This window comes from Muscardinus avellanarius, assembly GCF_963383645.1.
Source record: "Muscardinus avellanarius genome assembly, chromosome: 14".
Taxonomy (NCBI): Eukaryota; Metazoa; Chordata; class Mammalia; order Rodentia; family Gliridae; genus Muscardinus; species Muscardinus avellanarius.
Window position 1 is genome coordinate 2,505,592 of NC_137800.1, and position 15,641 is coordinate 2,521,232.

The 15,641-nt window shown below is 43.4% G+C and overlaps 1 protein-coding gene across 1 annotated transcript in view; it reads right to left on the reverse strand.

Moving 5' to 3' along the window:
• CSMD1 (CUB and Sushi multiple domains 1) overlaps positions 1-15,641 on the reverse strand; it is a gene marked incomplete at both ends in the record, with an annotated part of 1,592,168 nt that overhangs the window by 737,396 nt on the left and 839,131 nt on the right. Inside the window, one exon of the mRNA XM_080710482.1 lies at positions 14,620-14,827. Coding sequence (XP_080566608.1) covers positions 14,620-14,827 — 208 coding nt within the window. The remainder of the gene's footprint in view (positions 1-14,619; positions 14,828-15,641) is intronic.

A 15,641-nucleotide genomic window follows, 5' to 3' on the forward strand; every position in this document is an offset into this window, starting at 1 on the left:
CTGGTACCTCTGGCCCTCCGCCTCGCAGTGGGGGCGGAATCACTCGTGTCCAGCTGGGCTAAAGGACCACTAATTGAGCGTTGGGATATCAGTGTGAAAGACACATCCGACCGAATCACATCAGCGCACCTTGCTGCTGATGCTTCTGAGGGGAAGCAGCTTCCTCTCTGGAGCGTCCATTCTCCAGGAAGGTCTCTTCTCCTGATCTCCCTAGCCTTCATGGTCTCTCAGGAGTGGACAGAGCACAGTAAAATACCAGGAGTGGAAAGGAAATCCATGTCAAAATACACGCACCATTAAATAGCTACAGGTCCCACTCTGCAAAGGTTCTCCTGAAAGCTTGCCCTTCACAACAATTAGGGACCAAGCAAAATTCAGAGGAGATGCTGATCAACAGCTGGGCCACAAAAAGCCCCCTCCAGATGCGCACAGCGGGGTGTGAGCCACATCCATGGATTCCCACAGCTCCACTTTGCACAGAAGTCTTTTACCTGGCTCCCATCCTATTAGATAGCGCTGCTCAGACTTAAACATGGCCAGACACAGACACACAACATGTCAGTAATGTATAGCAGGTTTTAGGTTGGGGAATTGTGGGCATCTGCTCCTTGGGAGTAGACTGCAATGTGCTCCAATTTGTCCTAGACGTAGTAGCAGAGGTGACGGGCAGGTAGAGCTGGACTTGACTGCAATCACAGAGGATGAAAGAATTGATGCTCAAAAGACAAAGGAGGCTCAGGAGGCTGACACAGGAGTGCCCGGTTTGTGGCCAGCCTCCGCTCCTCGGAGAGGCCCTCTGGACTTAGTGAGTGAACCTGTTTCAAAATGAAAAGGGTAGAATGGCTCTGGAAAAGCATACTGCAAATCCAAATGCCAGCACCGTGCCCGTGCCCTGGTAGGCTGAGGCTCCTACCCAGGGGGCGTGTGTGCCCGCCAGGGCCAGCCCACAGGAGGAAGCACACGCAGAGGGTCTGAAGCCAACGCACTCGGTATCTCTGGTTCTGAGATGAAAATCCTAGAGAGATGGATTACTATATGTTGCAATAATGCGATAAGGCCCTGAATAATGACTAGGTCATTTGGAGTCCCAGCCCCAGCAAGAAAAATGTTTCCATTCTCACCTACATACATTAAGAAAAAAATATGGTCAGGTGCAGTATGTTGCTTTCTCAGGAAATTAGAAAGAAACACAGCTAGAATTTGAACTAACCACCAAGAACTTTTCACGAAAAAGATATTTTTGGTTCAGGATTTGTTATCTGCAGTATACACATATAAACTCATACACAGAAGGTGTGTTTATATTTGTGTGTGTGTGTATGCACACATATGTATATATGCACATATACACATGTGCACATGTAACACACGTGTGTGAATGCAAATACGTGCATAGTATGTATGTGCGTGTTTATGTACAGAGAGGACACAACACACAGGAAAAAAATATTGTGGGAAACAGGAGAGAAAGATGGTCAAAGAACGCAGCCCAGCGGGAGCGGGGCCCAGAGCCAGCATCGGGATGAGAACGTTGCATATCCCGTTCAGCCTTTATAAACGGTGCCTGTGAGGCACTGGGGAGGCCTGGGGAGGCGGCGGCTCAAATGCCTGAAGAAAACCCCCGGTCCCAGGGGCGGCCCTGCTCCCCTGTCCCTGGCTCTGCTCAGCTATGAGAACAGGCACCGGGAGCCTGTGCTTGGGCGGCTGTGATGGATGGCGGAGGAGCCCTTTCTGTCCCTTCTCACAGCTTGTGGCAAATTAGAAGGCACCTCGGAAGCACTGATTCATCATAAATTAATAATCTTATTTTTGTGCTTTAAAAAGTCCCATCACTAAATACAAGGTATATTTGGTGTCAACAATTATTTTTAAAAATGAACAATTGTATCTTTTTCTTTTCACTTGAGCTACAGAGTACCCTAATTATTTTCATTTTTTAGAAAACATCAATTGTACTTACCATATCAAAGTTTCCAATATCAAAGTTTAATGCAAAACCCAATAGAACTAAATAAAATAAAATAAAATAAAATAAATAAACAGACCTTCAGTTTTCTGTTTACCAGATAAGAGAAAGACTGAGTTCAGGGGTCTCTTAAACTGAAAGCTTTTTTAAATTTAATTTTTAATTGTTTTTTTCAATTTTTATTGGTGCACTGTAGTTATACAACTTAATGGGATGCAGGATGGTGTAGACACACATTCACACATCACCCAATTAGCCCTCCCCAATCCCGCCACATTCCGTCCTCCTCCCTCCTTCTCACGCTTGGCTTAGTGATTGACTTTAACGAAAGCATTTTTAACAGAAGGTAAATAGACACACACCTACTTTCCTACTTTACACACACAGGTATGCACACACTTTGAATCTCTCCTCACAGAGTGTTCATTACAAACACCTCAGCAGTCAGAGACAGTGCTCTCACCCTTTGGCTCTCCTGACCACGCCCTGCATATCACTGCTTCTGCTGTAGGGAAGGCTGCGGGTGCCTAGGGCAGCCTGTGCTCTAAGCTCCTCCTGCTCAGGGCAGGGCTCACATCACTGCCTCTCAGCATCAGTGACTTCCTCAAGCTAGAGACCGCCCTGGGTCCTGGAGGCCACCCAACAGCTTTGTGTTTTGTTTTTTTCTTTCGGCATTCATCATGCTCTCTGGCACTGAGCATTTCAAACTTGTTTGCACAAACTAAGAGATTTTTCAGGTTCTAACAATCCCTCCTTATCTTCTGCCCCAGGGCTGGGCCAGGCCCTCTTTTCCCTCAGCTCCCGACAGTTCTTCTGAACTCTGGTTCTTTTGCCATGTCCTTACCCCTGCACCCCTCCGCAAGTCTCCCCAGCAGAGAGCTTTGAGCGCAGTGAGGATCCTCAGTGCACCTGCGGTCACTGGCACCAGGAGCCGCGCGGGGCCTGTGCACTGTCTGCTATTGGCAGGGTGACGGCGGGGGTGGGGATTTGTTCATAGAAGTTTAGGGGAGCTTTGTGGCACTTCCTTCTCTAGCTAAAAGCATTATTTTTGTGTGTGTGTGTGTAAGTCTCCCTGTGCTCTAAAAGTTTAGTTAAAATTTTTTCGAGGTGCTGGTTGAGACACAGACCCTTGGTCACACCAGGCATCCTTTTAACAGATTTTAGCCCTGGATCCCGTGTGCTTGACACGTTCCCCGTGGAGGGTGAACATTGGGGTACTACTGCAAGGCCAACTCAAGCCCAGCGAGGGACGCTCCCGGCTCCCTCGTCTTGTGGGGATCCATCACAGCCCTATCAGCTGTGTGCATTCCGTTCCGAGAAGCATATGCGTACTGTTTCTTCCTCCGTACAACACCCCAGATCACTTTAATTTTTCTAAATCCTTGTTTTCCTTTGTACCCAAAGCAGCAGGGTACACAATGAACACTTTATAAAGAAAAAGCACTTTGTATTTGTGTTCAAGAGCATGCATTCAAAATGGTGAAGCTGTTTCTATTGTTCTTTAAAACATGGCTTGCTTCCTCTCACATCACAGCCACACCCTTGTGTTTTCCCGTATCACACCTGCACTTTTAATTTCACATGTGCGATGCCTAAAATACCCACACATCGCCGGGCGTGGTGGCGCACGCTTGTAATCCCCGCGCTTGGGAGGCAGAGACAGGAGGATCGCGCAGGTTCGAAGCTAGCCGCGCGCGCTGGCTTAGGAGACCCTGTTTCCAAATAAAATTGTAAAAATAGGTCTGGGAGTGTAGCCCGGAGATAGAAGGGCTTCCAGGAACCCCAGTACCACAAAAAATAAAATAAAATAAAATACCCACACATCTCCTCTGTTGTGGTCTTCCATTCTCAGCGATTATGCCAATCCCACCTTCGAGTGATATGTTCTGCGCTGACCTCCGGGTGAGCGATTTCTTCCTCTCACCCTGACAAGACCTTCCTTTGTTCCTACATTGCTAATTTGTCTTTAATAATGGCCTGATCATAACTCATTGGCAGTTTCCACAACTGACCTACATTTTAACCTTTACCCACCAAGATAAATTCTATTGACTTCATTTTATCGTGGGAAAGCCCAAACTCAGGAATCCGAGTAGCTCACTCCAGTGGTCCACTGCAAAGGGGTGGAGGGCACAATGTTTAACCCCTCTCTTCCCTCAGCTTTTTTGAAAAACCTGAGCTGAATTGCAAAGGATGACAAGGACTTTGTTGGTGAGATCGATGAGAGAGAGACCATCCAAACAGGAACTGGGATTGGGAACTGCGGTGAGAACCACCTGCCACACTCCCAAAGTATAAAATGGAACCCAACTCTTCACACAGCATCAGGCCACCGTGGTTCTCTACCAAGCACAACAGCTGCTTTTTGCAAAGCTACCTTTCCAGGTGTCAGTCAGCATCCTGCCCAGGAAGAAAGGCTTTATTCAGGTCAAATAGATGCACATCTTCTCCCTCTGACCTCCAAGAACCATTGGCCATCAAAAGCACTAAGAAATCTGCCTCAAAGGACCTTGTTCAACTTTCAAGTCAATGATCCTGGAAAGAGCTCACAGACTCAATTTCCATCACATAGCCATCAGTGGGTGGTGAGATGCTGAGACTCCTGACCATGCTGTTGAAAAAATGTGATGTTTATGTTTTCCCTTTGGAATCTCCCTCTCCCTCTTGGTGATAGGCTGCATGACTGAGCCGACTACATCACAGACCCACGGGATCCTGGGAAACCTAAATCTGAAACTTGCCTGCGATCCCCATCCTTATGGGTCAGCTCCGTTGTAACCCAGAAGCCCATTAATAATATATTGTTAAACAAAGATGAGAGTACTGATCTCAAATGCAGATAGAGTCTGACTACTAAAATGGCATCCACTTTTCAAAGCAAAATTGAATTAACAATAATTTGTTATGAAATTAGCTCTGTTTTGGTCAAATATGAACACCACACATAAACACTGCTGCCCATCCCTCCTCCTTGCCTGGGAGGCAGGAGCACCCTTGTCACCCAATTCCAGTCAGTGGGGAGTCTCGGGACCCACTGCAGATCCCCAAGGTCACTGCCGCATGTGGAGGGAAGGTCCAGGGAGGCTCACGCATGTGGCAGTTTGACAAGCATGCTAAGTGGGAGAAAGCAGCTGGTCTTTTGTATCCACAGCATAGATTCAACCAGCCACAGATCGAAATCTCCCCAAATAATAATAGCAACAACAGGTGCACCTGCACTGAATACGTACAGGTCTTCTCCTCAACAATACGTACAACAGCAATCTCCAACACGTTTACGTGTGTCAGGCATCAGAAGTAACCTCAGGATGATTTAATACACACAGGGTGGATATGTGTAGGGCACTGCGTGCTAAGGCATTGCTATGCATACGCGATTGGAGGATCTGGGATTTGGCGTCTGCAAGGATCGTGGGGGAAGCGCCCCGTGGATGTCAAGGGCCACTGCACACACTGGGGAGTCACTTTTATCTTTACACATTGCCTCTTTCTAACTGGAGTGCTTTTAGGAATATAGCAATCTGAGGGTGGGCAGCATTTGGATTTTCACTCAAAAATTTGAACGACATAGCAGACAACATCTCTGAACATTATAAACCATTACTGTGGTCAACTAGATTGTCAAGAAACCAATATGAGCCCACATTCATTCACGTTCTAACTTTCCTTTTAAAGTGGTATATGGGCTATTTATGCTTTGCGTTTTTATACAAGTTCATAGCAAATATAAAACAAATGCTTCAAAGGTCCAGCTAAGAAGGTATTTTAATATGACATTTGAAGGTTACTTGCCAAGCATAAACTTTTAAAACTAAATCAAAGTAGAAACCATTTTTACTTCAATAGATTTCTGAATATTTTAGGGCAGAATTTTGAACTTTCTGTGGCATCTTTTCCTAGAATGATAAAAACACACTTAGTTATAAAACACATTTTGTGTGGGGCAGCCACTGTGTGAAGAGCTTTCTGCACACCCTCTCTTTGCACTCTGCAACCCTAGGGTCACTGCTGTGGCAGGCACGGATCTAGGACTTAGCAAACCTGCCCTGGGCCGTACAATCACAAGTGTAAAACTCAGCGTGAAGCCCGAGTCTGCGCCCTCAGCCCTGGCTCAGCTCCTACACAGTGGTGCCCATGGGCAGAAGACAAGGCGAGATACAGCACTCATCAGTGTCCACGCTGGGTAAGAGTGGACTTCTAGCAGGATGGAAACAGTCCCGGTAGCTGAGACAGAAAACCTGTTCTTTCCCAACAGATCTAATTGAGGTCTTAGGAAAACTCACTTGCTATATTTAGGATGAATTTATTTTGTCCAAATAATAAAGAGATTGTGTTATGGGGTTTCTTGGATGCCATTAGTTCTAAAATGTATAGTTTATGGAAATACAATTATTACATGTATTTATTAAGAAATGATACAGCTGGGCATGGTGGCACACACTTATAATCACAGTACTTGGGAGGCTGAGGCAGGATAGCAACCTTTCAGCCAGTCTCAACAGCTTAGTAAGGCTCTCACAAATTTAGTTAGACCCTGTTTCAAAATAAAATCAAATACATAAATATAAAATAGGTAGAGTGGTATATATAGCTCAGTGGTAGAATGCCTCTGTGTTCAATCTCTAACACCAAAACACAGAAGGAAGGAAGGAAAAAGGAAGAGAGAAAGAAAGAAAAGAAAGGAAAGAAAAAAGAAATGATACTGCAGTTTTCTCAAGGGACTCAAGTCAGAACAACCTAGGCACTTTTTTTTTAAATAAAATCAAAAGATGGCAAATGTTAATGTTCTAGGCCACTGCCCCCTGAAACAACTTATCAAGCTTGTGAGGCCTCTGCCTACAAGAAGGAACCCAAGCAATAAAACCTCACATCACTGGAGTGGTGCTGGATTGCACAATATTACCTTATTCTCCTAACCAGTCCCCCCTGAAATTGTGCAAGCTCTCAGAAGAAAGAGAAAATTAGATATTCAAAGCTCGGAGGGAAATTTTAAATGGAGATATCAAGACATACAATAGGAACACCATGACGTGCAAATTGGCTGATTCTAGAAATGGGTGAGCCGGAAAGCTTGCCCTAGGACCTAGGAGTGGAGAGTCAGCTGCACCTACCTGGTAAGAGGCAGTATGCTTTTAGCAGGAGATTAGTTACCACGGTTAGTGACTGCATTTTGTGTTGTTTCATGGATGAAAGTTCACATACAAACAGAGATGTAACCACAGAAAATAGGCATTTTGAATCTGGGCCAAAAAATTACAATACCCCCAAACAGGAATGATTTTGATTGTCTATTAACATAAACGATTTACGAAAAATGTATTTCCAACAAAATGAGTCTAAGTGGCAAGAATTTTACAAGACAAGAGAAGATTCACCCCAAATATGTAGTCGCGATATCTACCCATGAAGTGGAGCAGACCTAGGTGGGTCCCCTCTACCCTGAGATGATTATCTTTCCCATTCATCCCAATTTAGGGAACAAAAATATTCTATTTTCTTCTGTCGTCTCTCTTCAGTATGACCATTTTATAGAGTTCTACCATACATTATAATATCTTATCATAGCTACACAATTCAATACATTTTATAAATGTCCGGTATACAAAACATCTGATATTTAAAACATTTTAACTTGCTTGGATTGAAATTCTGTGTTGAAATCTTAATATTTATTTCACTTCAAATTAAAGACATCTGAAATGAAAGACTGTCTGTAGTGAGGTTTCAGGCATTTGTGAAAATGTGAAAGAAATGTGAAGTTGGATTTTGTTCCAGACTTCAAAACGGTACCCTGGATCCTCAGAGGCCCTGGCAGCAACTGAGGAACCCATCCTGTCCTGAGGAAGACACAGCACATTTCAGCTGATATCTTTGTCTTATTAGTGTTCCATCTTGGAAGGAAGCCCCACCACGGACGCATCTTGTGAAAAAGGTGATTTCCATCATGGAAGACCCAACTTCCTGCACCTGCTTCTATAGATGGCCCTGTAAGAGGGGAAAGGGTGTCCTGCGAGGTGGACACCTCCTCAGAACCTCTGGTGGCATAGGCTTCCTGATGTGGCTTTGAAGGGCTGAATGGATTCCAGGGCCTCAGGAATTTGCCAATGGGAGAGGCAAAGACTGAATATTCACTGCGAGAGCTACCCAGGTGAATAGTGTTAATACAGGCACGATGCAGGCAAAACACTATCATTAATCATATGAAAATCCTCCACTCTGCAGAACTAGCTGCTGTCAGAAGTCCTTTTCTTTTCTCTTGTACTTTAGAATGTGGGGGGTGACACCTTACAAGGTAACGTGGGACTGGCCATTATTTTTTCTAGCTATATAACTCTTAGGAGGAACCTTTCAAGATATATAGACAAGGCTGGCTGCTCACACTCTTAGCTGATGTCTTCATGGTGACTTCAGTCTTGTTCTTAGTAGCCCATTTTGGAAGAATGGTAGTATCCATTAGTCTACTTGGGCACTGGATCTACGCAGCTGATGTGTGTTAAGCTGATGTTAACACGACTTTACAGCTGATCATGCAGAGGAGGCGAGGTAACCAGCAGCTCACAGTGACACCACACACACAAATGAAAGCACATCTAAAGTGGAGTGGCCTGGGTCTCCCTGGAACCTTTCAGGACCACTGAAGGAAGTCCAGGGGTTTATTTAAGGGTAAATACACCGTTTCTACCTCCCCAGCTTCAAGTCAGTAAAGAGATGGGGCTCTGGTATAATTGTGTGTGGGAGAAAGCCAGCTTTCCACTGTCTGCCCATATCCCTCTTTCTGCTGGCTGTGAGGTATGATGTGGGAGCACTTGGCGGCCCATTTGTTCATCTATGAAGTGGGCATAGCCTATCTCCAAGTGGCAGTAATGAATACTGTTTACATCTGTCTTTCACATAGCAAAAACTTGTGACTATTATCATCCAATACAGTTTTTAGAGAAATACATTATTCAAAGAAATTTTGAGAAAAAAAAAAGACTTTAGAGCCAGATATGATGGTGTGCATGTGTAATTCCAGTACTTGGAGGCTGAGAGAGGAGAACTGTAGGTTAAAGGACAGCTCTGGAGTTAGTGATACCCTGTTCAAAATTTATTAAAAAATAATAAAAAGGCTGCCGGGCGTGGTGGCGCACACTTGTAATCCCCGCACTTGGGAGGCAGAGACAGGAGGATCGTGCAGGTTAGAAGCTAGCCACGCTGGCTTAAGAGACCCTGTTTTTTCAAAACTAAAAAAATATAGGTCTGGGAGTGTAGCCTGGATATAGAAGGGCTTACAGGAACCCCAGTACCACCAATAAACAAACAAACAAACAAACAAATAAAAAGGCTGGGAGTATAGTGCAGAGGTAGCATGCTCCTGGAAACAATCTTTGGTCTAGAAAAAAATAAGGGTCTATAATAAGGGATTAAACTATACATTGCCTATATCCTTAGACTCTAGCTATAGTATAGAGGTTATATAGAAAGTGAAATTTATACACATATGCATAAGTACATAATCTATAAATATTTGTTTGTTATATTGCTTCCACAAACAATGCTGATGTTTAGATGTTATAGTGAGTTTGTGGAATATGATTACTTAAAGTATAAAATATAAAAGAAACAAACCTACCCATTTGATAAGTGATACCGAGGCACTCTTATAGGGTCTTCTCCGTATTGCTGAATGATATCACTCTGGTTTTTTATCCAACACAACATGCTGGGACTAAACTGTTAAAGTGAGATGGGGCAAGGTCAGAAACAAAGAAGTATTGAGAATGGACAGGCTGATGGAAGCCGAAGGACTGAACTCTGTGCCACAAAGGTCCTTGGACAGAGCTCTGGGATGGGGAGGGGTCCTTGTAGAGAAGCCAGAAAATTCAAAATAATTTCTACATATCTGTTAACCATCTTTTTTTCAGTGGTAATTTGATGGGTTAAATCATCTAATACTATAGTAGCATAAATTGGCACCACTAGTGGAATCTAGGTTGAGAGCAGGGAGCAGGTCCATTCAAGTTCTGCAAATCCTCCATAAGTAAATTTTAAAACGAACAGATAAGGACACCATGGAAAGGACCAGATGGACAATTCTCTGGTTTGGGGCAGGAGAGTGGAAGGATTATCTGAGGGGTTCCCTTGCTCACCGTGGGGGACAGGTTAGAACATTTTTGCTTTGTTTTGAGGAAGGTGAGCGGAAGGCGTATCCAGGGCTCCACTGCTCACTGTGGGTCTCTGTGGCCTCCTTCATTAGATACTGAATAGACATCACTCCGATTACCAACTCAGTGCCTTGGTGGATGGACATCTAAAGAGCTCAGCCATCTTCTCTAGCTTCTTTGAAGTCCTGTTGCCGCTTAGGCTGATTTCATCATGAAGTTTTGTCTGGGTAACAGAAACAACTAAAGTGCAGGCACAAAGCCCTTTGTATGCCATTGAGTAGAACTGTGCCCAGTCCAGAGAGGCAAGGGGGAGAACTGTGCTGCTTAGTGAGAGACAGGACTTCAGCCTTAAAAACATCACTGAGTAGCATTGTTTTCTCTGGACGTGATAAAGCGGGTCTAATCCACACCAGTCAGGAAGCATTCTTCTACTTACCAACACTGAAACTTTCCAAGAGGGAGAATTTGCCACTTGGCTACCCTGTGTATTCTCCATCTAGAATTTCCTCTAAGTGTTGTGTTAATTTAGTCCACACCTAGGGAGGTAGCACAGCCTGACCAAATGCAACAAGATCCAGAATGGGCTCCCTGGGCAGGGCTGAAGGAGGATGCAGGGGGAAGAGGAGGCTGGGTAGAAAGGAGAGTTGAGGAAGGCCGAGAGAGAGGCTAGGATTGCTGGATCCTATCCTGGAGATGAAGATTTGAGCTTTCAAGTGAGCTTCAGGACACATTTTTAAAGCATTTGCTATTCTTCGTTCCCTGTCTACCAGGCACACAACCTTAGTCTCGGAGGGGAGTAGACAAATTATTCTTGTTATAGCAGTGCATATTTTAAGGAGAGTAAATGTTCTTTGCCTTGTTTCCTGCCAAGACAATATAACCCTAATCCTTTAAACCATCATGTCTTAATTTAGAAACCATAGTAGGTTAACTCTGAAATAAAATCGATTTTCATTCTTCTTGATATTTCTAGAGTTAGGAGTTATAGGCTACACCATCAATTTACTTCAGAAAAAAAAAACTTGGCTAGCTTTGCTGCTACATTTTTTTAATTGCAAGAAAAAACACAATTACTAGACCGTGTTGCAAAATGAAATAGAAGTGGCAGCTCTCTGTTAGAAAATTGATGAAAAGGCCCCCTGCATAAAATGCAATTCTGGTTTGTAAAACACACATCAGTATCCTCTGACATACACACTGGCAATAGGCTTCAACCCTCAACCACTGCACACTTCCACACTTAAAACGCAGATGAGGTGGCACGTGACACTGGTCACTGCCTTGAGATTGTCTCCTCCGTAGCCATGGTAACTTTGACATAGACCATAGCTGCACTGGTCATTTCACTCAGAATTTAATGAGAATCAAGCTAATCCTATTACTGCTCTTAACAATTTCCCCATAGCTTCTTCTGAGGGTGCCCTTGCTTGTGTGTTCTGTCTTTTAAAAACAGATTATTGGAAAATTACATGTGTGTACGCATTCCTTCTGCTCCTGGCCATTAACACCACCCTCGCGTCTCCGCTGTGGGACCTTTGGAGAGAAGGTCATATCCACCCACATTTCTTCCTCCCATTTTTCTTGTAATTCCAGGATAGATACATCTTTTAAATATACCAATTTGGGTCATTAAACATTTCAGAGACTGTCACTAAAATTACGGTAAAATAATAGTTTTTAGGATAAGCCATAACATGCATTTGTGTAACGCTTGAAAGAATGATTCTGCTTTATATTTTAAATGTGCTCCTGTAGGTCTTGACGGTTATTAAGGAACCTTTTATTTTTTTTTCCTTTTCAGCCTCTACTGAAGAGAAATTGAAAGACGAGAGGTCCATTTAAAAGTATTCCTACAGAAGGCCCTGTCAAGATACTTCTTTGTGTGACTGCGGTAAGCACTATGTGCTGTCAATAAAGAGAAATGCACAAACAAAAAACAAAAGGAAGCACACTTGCACATGTCTGTGTCTTCACCACCATGCTGCTGACATGGTATGTACTGATAAATAAATACTCAATGGCCAGTTCAAGATTTGGAGTTCAGTGTCCCTGAGTATAGGTTTCTTCTCCCATAATAACAAAGGAAGTTACACAGAATCCACCAAAGTAAAAATGATTCTACCAAGGCTCCGGCACCTCGCAAACAAGACACTGAAGTCATCATCACAAGACTAAGAGGCATACAGCTCTGTAGGTTCCAAGAAACGCCTATTCAAAGAAAACACATCCATCAAGCAGGCAGCTGAGTTTATTAAATCTGAAGGGATGCGGGGACAAAGTGCCCTTAACACCTTCCCACCCACTTCTTGCGAAGGGATCAGGAGAGATTTCAAATAGCAAGAACATGGCTTCTCGGCTGAATCCAGACACAAGCCAACGGGAGCCATTTCCACAGGCCCTTCACCGTGCTCACCACTGCCACCCTTGGCCTGAGTCACAGGGGTCCCACTCAGCACTATAGACAGGTCACATCTGCTAACATTCTGACACTCCTCCTTACAAGCTCTTTGGAGTGTACAGTTAAAGACAGCCAGGGATGTTTGGGGGGAAGGTGGAGGCAGAGGCTGAGCATAAAGTAAGAGAAAGTAGAAGGGGAGGCAGGAAAGAGGAAAGATGCAGGCAGAACTATGTCAAATAGTGTCCCGGAGCTCCTGGCTCCCATCTGCAATGAAGACAATTTAAAGGAGAGAGCTTTGCCACCCAGCAGTAAATTCTCAGGTGTGTGCGCAAGTTTCCTTGTCCTTCCCAGGATCCTGGGCCATCTGCACCGGCCACTCACCTCAGCATCCCCTATTTTATTTCAGATATTCATATTGACATCTTCATCTCCATGTTCCTTTTCCTACATAAACTATATTTGCTTGGGAAGCTATCACGAGGTTCTAGAAACACTCACACATTGTCTGAGGTCTTACAGTCAGGTCATGGGTCAATACCTGATATCTCTAGGAATATCACAAATAAATACAGCTTTTAACATTCATAATATCATTTCTGAGAATTAGGAAACAGATATTTTTCACTTCTGTAATTTTCTGGAAAATGAACTGTTGTAATTTTAAAATTAGCGGAGTGCTGGATAACTCGAATCCCCTTGTAACAATTGGTTGAGAATAGGCACTTGGTAGGTGTTGGCGAAGTGTTTTTAAAAAGCTAATTGTCAATACAAGCCTCTCTTTTTACAAGTAGAGTGATGCAGAGTCTCTGGGCTTTGTGGCAGCTGCAAGGGTATATTCTAGGCCAAACCTCCCACTTCCCGGTCAGTCCTTCCTCGCGTCCTCTAACTGATGCTAAAGCACTTGAGATGGATAAAATTTCAACAAATGCTCAAGTGTCAAAGGTTAAATTATGTAAAGTCAGCAAAGGGTTATATGGCTAATCTAAAAATGTTATTCAAGGTGATTAAAGTTTATAATAAATATCAAAAAAGTATTTAATATAAGCACAACACAATTCAAATATAGAGATGATTTACCCACAAATATGAACACTGTACTTTGGGTCTTTGATTTTGGAAACTAATGTGAAGACACTTCTATTTCAATAAACAGCTTACAATGGACTGCCATATCCACAGTGCACTCTACATTTGCCATTTAGATCTTTGAACCTTCACCTGAAATGGAAACTCAAACCTACAAAAATATTTACAAATGCTCATTTCATTTTCTCTTCTGCCTATATATAAGCGGCCAAACTTTCCTATGTCCCTTATTTCTTTGAATAGATAGATATTTCTCCATCCCAAAGTTTGCACATAGTTCAAAATCTAGGCTAGGTAACAGTCAAAGTTCAACGAGCAACAAATCACTTAGCAATAGGATTTAAGGCTTTAGACTCCTATTCATTCTCTTACATTGCATTTTCAGACACAGGCAAATCTATTCTGCAACCAACACTGACAAAACCACATGAATCATCACCGATTGAAGCCTATTCTGTTCTGTCTTGACTGACCCACATACCAAATAAGTGACCATGCTTTGGTGGTTTCATAGGTTTATGTTGGTCAGCATTGATGATAACTTGGTTTGCCTTTGACACTTTTACATCTACGGGTACATTCTCACAGATGGGACTGTGACTTGGTGCACCATTCTCATTGAAAAAAAAAAAAAAGATATATGATCACACGTCCGCATCAGAATCTTATTGCTTCGTAACAGAAAGTCAGAGAAGTTCCATGGTCTAAAAGGTTGGTCCATGTTAAACCAGTGTCCAGGGGAATCCAGAACACTTGGCCTTCTATATGTATGAAGAGTGCAAAGAAAGGGTAATAAGCAGGTTCAGGTTCACAGGCAACTTCTCCAGCTCCAAACACCAGCACCAAGAAATCTCAGAAACTTTGAAATGAGTCTCAGTAAAGAAGGCTTTTTAGCAGTCAAGATAAGGAAAAATTGGAGTACTCGTGTTGACCAGTGAGTTCCCAAGAAAAGCCACTGGCAAAGTGTAACGGGCAATGGAAAATGACAATCTCTCTTGGAGATCACATCTCCTGCAAGGACTTACCAAATGGAAGGCGCTTCTGTCCCGCTGATCTCCAGAAAGTCGTATCCCTCTTCTAGCTGGAAGTCAGTGAAGACCAGAGCGATGGTGTCCCCCGGCTCCGCCAGAATGGTCCACGTGCACTCAGCGTTGTTCTCGTACTCGGAGGGGAAGTGGGGGCTGGAGATGGAGCTGCTGGTTCCCCGCAAGGTCCCTCCACAGGCTCCTTCAGCTGCGGGGACAGAAGCACAGGACACCGACACTGCTCAGGGCTTCTGCACAGGACTGTAGCACAGCACTGTTCCTTTGAACAGTGATGGAGGGCCTGATCCACAGGGGCGCACGCGCACACACACACACACATACATACACACACACACACTTTCTTACTTTTTGTTTTTGCCAACTTAGAATCCCAACAGATAATTCACTTTATTAATTTCCAGTGTGGGAAGGAGTGGGAAATTGGCTTTCTTGGGCTGGGATAAGAGTGAATAAATTTGGCAATAAGAATTGAGGCCTATTATATATGTTGTTCTTGAAACTTAGATACACATGTTATTTCACAGGGATGTCAATAGACAAGATTGCTTGAGACAGACACTTATACTTACTGGTTATAACATCAGTGTCCCTGGATCTATAACATATTTACATAGGAGTATCATTACCCATGCATGTATCACGTGTACATCTCCATGCTCATTAACACACAATACAATTTACTCAAACGCAGTCATCTCAATGCAAGGACAGAAGCTGGTAAGTCTAACACTTTTACTAAATGAAACTATAGAATGTCATTGATGAGTAGACAGTTATAAGAATCCGATGCTCTGATTTAATCAGTTGATGAGATAGTAACTAGAATTTAACTTTTGAGCCCACATAACTTCTTTATAACTCAACGTGCAGGCAAATACCTCTTCCAAGACTTCAGAGGAAAAACACTGACACCAATTCATAGTAGAGTTTTGCAGCGGGGACCCGTAGACTGAAGTACAGTTTGTGATTTGAGAGGCTTCGCTATGCGTATGTTCATGTGT